The sequence below is a fragment of the Galeopterus variegatus genome, unplaced genomic scaffold (assembly GCF_000696425.1).
Source record: "Galeopterus variegatus unplaced genomic scaffold, G_variegatus-3.0.2 Scaffold160, whole genome shotgun sequence".
Lineage (NCBI taxonomy): Eukaryota > Metazoa > Chordata > Mammalia > Dermoptera > Cynocephalidae > Galeopterus > Galeopterus variegatus.
The window spans coordinates 595,673-603,787 of record NW_007726271.1 but is presented as its reverse complement, the minus strand read 5'-3'; the positions used below and the strand labels follow the sequence as shown (position 1 = coordinate 603,787).

The following is an 8,115-nucleotide window of genomic DNA, read 5'->3' as shown; positions in this document are numbered from 1 at the left end:
GGGACCGGCAACGGGATCGCAAGCCTCGGTGTTGCTCCCGCGCCTCGCTCAGCCAGTGAGCGGGAGCCGGTCTGTATGTGGGATCCGAACCCTCGGACGGGAGCGCCGCCGCGCTTCCCAAGCGGCGCACTATCCAGTGCGCCACCGGGCCGACCCATAACTTTTTTTCCTTAACGAAAGAATTCTCTAGCATATGAAACTTTTTGATAGCATTTGATCCACAGTAGAACTTCTTTCAAAATTGGAGTCAGTCCTTTCAAACCTTGCCGCTGTTTTATCAACTAAGATTATGTAATATTCTAAATCCTTTGTTGTCATTTTAGCAATGTTCACAGTGTCTTATTCACAGCGTCTTCACCATGAATAGATTCTATCTTAAGAAACCACTTTCTTTGTTCGTCCATAAGAAGCAACTCCTCATCCATAAAAGTTTTGTCATGAGATTGCAGCAGTTCAGTCACATCTTCACTTCTAATTCTCATTGTCTTGCTGTTTCCACCATATCTGCCTCCATTGACATCTTGAACTCCTCAAAGTCATCCCTTAGAGTTGGAATCAACTTCTTCTGAACTACAGTTAATGTTGATATTATTCCTCCCATGAATCATAAATGTACTTAATGGCATTTAAAATGATTTATCCTTTCCACAAGGTTTTTTACTTATTTTGCCCAAATCCATCAAAGGAATCACTATCTAGGGCAAGATACATGTATTTCTTAAATAAGACATAAAAGTTGAAATTACTACCTGATTCATGGGCTGCAGAATGGATGTTGTGTTAGCAGGCATGAAAACAACATTAATCTCCTTGTACATCTTCATTAAAGCTCTTAGGTGAATTGTCAATGAGCAGTAATATTTTGAAAGGTACCTTTTTCTCAGCAGTAGGTCTCAACACTAGGCTTAAAATAGTCAGTAAACTATGCTGTAAACAGATGTGCTGTCACCCAGGCTTTGTTGTTCCACTTATAGAGCAATTTTTTTTAAGGAATTAATTTTTTTAATTGAAACGTATTGGTTGTACATATTTATGTGGTACAGATTTATATTTCAGTACATGTGTACAGTGTCTGATGATTATATTAGCATATTCATCATTGCAAAACTTTGTCATTTCTTTGTGATGAGAACATTTGATTTCTTCTCTTCCAGCCATTTGAGAACATAGAACAAGTTATTGTTAATTATAGATGCCTAGCACTATTGTACACCACTAGAATTTATTTTTCCTATCTAGCTGTAATTTTGTGTCCATTAACCAACCCCTCCCTGTCTCCCACCCCCTTCCCTTCCCAACCTCTAGTTGCTACAATTCTATTCTCTGCCTCTAAAAGTTTAACTTATATATCTATTTTTTTTAGCTCCCACATGAGAGTGAGAACATGCAGTATTTATCTTTGGGTGCCTGACTTATTTCACTTCACATAATGTTTTCCAGGCTCATCCATTTTGCCATATATGACAGGATTTCATTCTTTTTCATGGCTGCATAGTATTTCATTGTGTATATATGCCATGTTTTCTTTATCCAGTCATTTGTCAATGGACACCTAGGTTGATTCCCTATTTTGGCTATTGTGAATACTGCTGCAGTAATATGGGGGTGCAGATATCTCTTTGGTATGCTAATTTCTTAAGGGACCAGGATTTTCAGAATGATAAATGAGCATTGGCTTCAACTTAAAGTCACCAAGTCACCAGCTGCATTAGCCCCTAACAGGAGTGTCAGCCTGTTCTTTGAAGCTTTGAAGCCGGGTATTGACTTCTCTCTAGCTATGAAAGTCCTAGATGGCATCTTCTTCCAATGGAAGGTTGTTTCATCTATATTGAAAATTTGCTGTTAATGTAGCTGCCTTCAATGATCTCAGCTAGATCCTCTGGGTAACTTGCTTCAGGTTCTGCTTCAGTACTTGCTGCTTGACCTTGTACTTTTATGTTATGAAGACAAGATAGCTTCATGAACCACATGAACCAACATCTGCTAGCTTCAAACTTTTCTTCTATAGCTTCCTCACTTCTCAGCCTTCATAGAATTGAAGAATTAGGCCTGTCTCTAGATTAGGCTTAAGAGAATGTTGTGGCTAATTTAATCTTCTATCCAGATCATTAAAACTTTCTCCACATAGCAGTAAGTCTGTTTTGGTTTCTTATCATTCGTTTGTCCACTGGAGCAGCACTTTTAATTTCCTTCAAGAATTTTTCCTTTGGATCCACAACTTGGCTAACCATTTGGCTCAAGAGGCCTAGCTTTCAGCTTGTCTCGGCTTTCAACATACCTTCCCCAGCCGGTCAGTGGGGCAGTCAGAACACACACATTTATCGATTAAGTGTGCTGTCTTACATGGGTGTGGTTTGTGGTGCCCCCAAACAGTTACAATAGTAATATCAAAGATCACAGATTACCATAACAAATACAATAATGATGAAGAATTTTGAAACATTGTGAGAATTACCAAAATGTGATGTGGAGACATGAAGTGAGCACCTGCTGTTGTATGAATGGTGCTGGTAGTCTTGCTCAAAGCAGGGTTGCCAGAAATCATCAATTTGTGGAAAATGCAGTATCTGTGAAAAGCTGTAAAGTGAAGCACAATAAAACAAGGTATGTCTGTAGTCCTACTGCTGAGCCAAGACCCTCTTGCATTCTTTATCTATTAATACATGTAAAATGAAGTTTTCTGTGAGAGTGTGGGGCACTGTTTCTTATAGTCCTCAGTGGTTCTTTCCTTGGCCTTGTGTAGTTTCCTCACCTGGATGCACTGATCAGTACTCAGCTGAAGACCTGAGGGGGGACCCTCTGCATATCTCCAGAGTTCTCTGTGTAGCTCTCTGTTCTCTAGGATTCTGACTACTCTGGCCGTCTTGGCCCTCCAAGACTCTCAGCTGTGTCTCTTGCACTCGGGGAGTCCACTGGGCTCCAACCAGGTCCTCTTCCCTGCCCTGCAGCCTGCAGTCTCATGAGACAGTAAGCAGGGGCAGTTGCAGGGTTCACTTCATTTGTTTCTGGTCTCTCTGGGATTGCTGCTCTTCATTGCCCACCATGAAAAGTATTGTTTCATATATTTTGCTCTTTTTTGTGGTTGTTCAGGCAAGAGTAAATCCGTTCTCTGTTACTCCATCTAAGCTGGAAGTACCCAGTTAATTTTTTACATCAGTCATTTTACTTTTCATCTATGGAATCCGTTTGGTTCCTTTCGTTTGTTTGTTTGTTTGTTTGTTTGTTTTGGGGGGGAGGCCTAGCCTGTGCAGAGATCCAAGGAGATCCAAACCCTTGACCTTGATATTATCAGTACCACACTCTACCGAGTGAGGTAACTGGACAGTCCTGGTTTGTTTTTCATAGTTTCTCTTTTTCTGCTGATATTTCCCATAATCATTGAACTTTTTTTGTTGTAGCGGCTTTTAACTCTGTGTGGCAATGTCAAAATCTGGGGCATCTTAGCATTGGTCTCTATGGAGTATAGAAAAACTTAGCTGGTTTCGTCTGGAGTATATGTCACGTTCCCCTGCTTTGTCTCATGTCCATTGCTTTTGATTGCATATAAAATATAATATTATGGAAGAGGGTCATGATTTTATTATGTTTCTCTGAAAAGTGATTTTTGTGTTTGCAGGCAAAGATTCTTGATAGTTAGCTAGGCTTAGGCTCTAAACACTTGGCTAGAGTAGATCTCTGCAGTTGGCAGCAGCTCGATTTTCTGCTCAGTTTTTTCCGCACCAAGCTACTGCTTTTTAATTTTTATTTATTTATTTTTGGGGGCAGCTGGCTGATATTGGGATCCAAACCCATGACCTTGGTGTAAGGCTGTGCTCTAACCAACTGAGCCAACCAGCCCCTGCTGCTTTTTTATAGCTATGGTTTTAAATTTTGCCAGTGTGATAGATACAATCTTGATTTCTGACTATTATTTTTAGTTTCTTTTTCATATCTTTCTGTATTTGGAATATTAATCCTTTTTCTGTACATCTGTTGTAAACCTTTTCTATCAGTGTGTCTCTCATCTTTTGACTTTTGGGATCTTTTGGATATCTAAGGTCTTTAATTTGGACACAGTTAAGTTTATCAGTCTTCCTATACGACTTTTATGTTTTGTGTCTTACTTAAGAAATGGCATCCTACTCTACAATTTTGAGCATGTTCTATGTTTTCTTTGAATAGTTTTTATGGATTCTTTTGTATGTGTATATGTATGTTTGTCTTTTGTTTTTCAAAATGCTTAGCTCTTTGACTTATCTGGAATTTATTTTGTGATGGGTTTGAAGTAGAAATTTTGATGATAGGTTGAGATACTGATTCAGGATTAAGGACCAATATTAATATCTAAGAGAACCTGGACTTTCTTACTTATAAATCTGTCAATTGTTAATTTACCTAAACATCATGAATCATATATATTTTTTCCTATGGTAGTTCTGGGCTTATTATCTTCCATAAGCTTATAACTCATTGAGTAAAGTGACACTTCCTTTTTGCTTGCCAGAAATTCTGTTCAGTTTAACCATATTTATCAAAGTTCTAGTTCACTGTCTTGGAGGGTGACCAGAATTTGATATCATGCATTTTATCTGTTTTGTGTATATATGTGGTTATGCATAAATACTTATATGTATGTGCACATACATTTAAAGCTAATTTTAAGGAATTTTAAGAACACCATTTTGGCCAAGTTTCTCTTTTTGAATTGATTGTTAGAAAGCTTAGAGCCAAATATGTGATCCTTCCTGATAAGATTTAGGCCTTTAGATTTTAATTTAGTATCAACATTTCCTGGCTCCCTTTTATATCCTTAGTTCTACTTCTTTCTCTCCTACTTTGTATCTTGCTGTTAAGTCCATAAAAATAAAATTACCTGAAGTCCTTTGCAGATAAACGATAGAACAACTGAAATTAATAGCTTTTGAACTTTCCTTACACATTAAAGTAAGCCTTAAGTGTAATTCACAGCTCTTAAAATTAAATTTTTTTATTACTAAAGTAATATAGCTAGGTGACAGAAAATTTAGGAAAATATAGAAAAGGCAAATAACACAGCAATTTGGCATTTTATGCTAATTTAATAAAACATTAATGTTTACTTGAAGACACCAAGAAAAAATAGGTTAAAAGAAGAAATAGATTAAAAGAAGGTAAAGAGAATGCTGACTTTGAAAATGCCCTAGTAGCATAGTACTTGGTAACGCACAATGGCAAAGAATTTCCTTCATCTACTGAAATAACTTATTTTAAGTAGCTTTATAATTTCTCATTATTTTTAATGGTTGTGAGAATTCATTTATTATACTCCCCTAAAGATGCCATATAGTAGCAATGGGTTGTTTTAGGGAAATGTCTAAAGTAATTTTTTTAAAACATATACTTGTATACATGTTATTTTTAGAATTTCTGCTTTGGAATATTCAAATTTCTCTTTCCCTCTCTCCTTTTCCCTCCCTCCCTCTCTCCTTCTCCCCTCAACATTTAGGAAAAGAGCATTGGTTGCTATTGGTACCCATGATTTGGACACTTTGTCAGGCCCGTTTACTTATACTGTGAAGCGTCCATCAGATATCAAGTTTAAGCCTCTAAATAAGACCAAGGAGTATACAGCCTGTGAACTGATGAAAATATACAAGGTAAATATTCTTTGTCTTCTTATGCAATAGCTTTGTATAAAATGTGAAGTTCCTTCAATGTCCAGTCTTGGAATTAGGAAAATATAATGAGTGCTCTTTAAAAAATAGTAGTGTATGGGCACTAACCCAGAGATACTGATTCATTTGACCTAGAGTGGGGCCTAGACCTAGTTTTATTTTGTTTAATGATTTTAATGTACAGAATTGAGAACCACTAAAGTAAGACCATCCTACATTGTAATCTTCATATGTGGGTATAATTAAAACTCATGCAAGTATAAGGAACAGTAAGATTTAGCTAGTTCTTGGTAGTATAAGGAACAGTGAGATTTAGCTAGTTTTTTGGTGAGAATTAGTATTACAAAGTGTCTGTCTCCTATTATTAGCATTTTAGAGTCCAACGGTGAAAACGAATTCAGTAGTCACTTTAAATTGCATATAACAAATAGAAATAGTAGGTATCATTTGGAAAAAGCAGCTGTTATCCCTGACATGATTTACAAGTGATTTCTTCCTATTATTTGGAGTTGTTTTGTGATGGTTTGTGCTTTTTTGAGATGATTCAGACATACCAGTGCCAATCTATGTTTTTCTTGAAAACAGTTGTGTTCTCTTCTCTCCCTAGTACAAGATGATATTGTATAAGGATGTTGAAATATTAGTTTATATTGGAAAATCTTATAAATTTTGAGCTGTCTGTAATTTTGGACTGTTTTAATGTTTTCCTTACTCGTTCCACTGTTTGTTTTTTATATATTAGGTTGGTATGAAAGCTAATTATAGTGATAGAAATAAAAAACTAATTTCTTTTAACTTAATTTTTATTCAGACTGACAACCACCTTAAGCATTATTTACATATAATTGAAAATAAAACCCTGTACCCAGTTATCTATGATAGCAATGGTGTCATCCTTTCAATGCCTCCAGTCATCAATGGTGAGTTATTTCATACGTATCATGGATTTTTGCTATTTCCTCTTATCTTCAGCATTTCTGTAGAATTCTAAATAGATTTGGCTGAATCAAATCAAATAACTCTTAATTTGAAAATCTCCGTTCTTTTGTAGATTTTAATAGTTTATTTATTCATCAACATTTTACTAGTGATTTTTATATTATTTATAAGTGTATAAATATTTATACACTTATAAATATTTACTAATGCCAATCTCTGGATTCTGTTATATTCTTCCAAAAGATGTTGAAGTTTTTAGCAGATATTTTACTTGTTTAAACTCAAACTGTCTTGCCTATAGTTTTATAAACTAAAACTTTTAATATAAATTTTGTTCTCAATTCCTTTCTGAAGACTATTTTTATGAGGCAATTTAAATGTATTTACAAATGACGTCTAAGCCATAGATGTTTGTCTTTTTGGAGGTGAAAAAGAGGTTTAGCTCATTCACGATGGGAAGGAGAGTCTTGGACATTTGTAGTTGTGGTGGTTACCAACACAGGCCTCAGAGTTAACCAGATCTAGACCTAAATGTTTACCTTGCTGCTTAATAGTTCATGATCATGGTCAAGTAGCTTAATCTCTCTCAGGCTTAGTTGACTTACCTGCAATTACATCAAAGAGTTGTGAAGATTAAATGAGAAACCTGTGTTAAGTGTGTGAACTGCCTGACGCATCATATCCACTCAGTAAAGGCTTCTTGTTATTTTATCTTTATTCTCCATCTTGCAATTGGGGCTTAAAAGTTGTATGTTCAGTTACTTCTGAGGTGTCAGTTTAAATTGTGTTTTAAACTTAAAATGTAGTTAATGTCTTATTGAGCTTTATAGTGCACTTATATTTCTGAAACTGGTTGTTTTGTGTTTATTGCAGGGGAGCATTCCAGAATAACAGTAAATACTAGAAATGTATTTATTGAATGCACAGGAACTGATTTTACTAAGGTAAATAAAACTTTTATTTTATTTATGTACTATCTGACAGAATAGATTTTACTTCTGGGACAAGAATATATAGTTCAAATTTAAAACATTCCTTTTCTGCTTTAAAAAAATTTTTTTTTAATATGTTCATTTTGTAGGTGGGAAAATATTATAGAGATTTAGAAAATTAAAAAGATATAGATATTCTGCACTTTGGTTATGATGCTTTCATTAATTCAACAAATGTTTAATGAACACCTAATGTCTTTTCGGTGCCAGAAATTTAATGAGTTACATGTTTCTTGACTTCAAAGAACTCCTAGTCTAGTGGAAGAGTTAGCCATGCACATAACTGTAAAACAGAGAAAGGAATAAGTACTGTAAAAAAATCTGTGTAAATTATTTATCTTAGTTGGTTTAATTTAAATGCTGAATAATTTGGTACCTTTGTGTACTTGGTATAATTTTAAAAAAAAAATGAACTGGCTAGAAGGAGTTTGATAAAGGGTTTAGTAAAGGGTTTATGCACACAAAGATACCTAGAATCTTTGTAGAATACTAGTTGTTCACTCACTTTTATTCATGACATATATTGGATTGAATTGCTATGAAAGCTTTTT

General features: G+C 35.2%; 1 protein-coding gene across 1 annotated transcript in view; it reads left to right on the top strand.

Moving 5' to 3' along the window:
* The window catches only part of FARSB (phenylalanyl-tRNA synthetase, beta subunit), a 75,699-nt gene that overhangs the window by 21,050 nt on the left and 46,534 nt on the right, over positions 1–8,115 (top strand). The window contains exons 6-8 of the mRNA XM_008593614.1: positions 5,465–5,615; positions 6,445–6,553; positions 7,446–7,516. Coding sequence (XP_008591836.1) covers positions 5,465–5,615; positions 6,445–6,553; positions 7,446–7,516 — 331 coding nt within the window. The remainder of the gene's footprint in view (positions 1–5,464; positions 5,616–6,444; positions 6,554–7,445; positions 7,517–8,115) is intronic.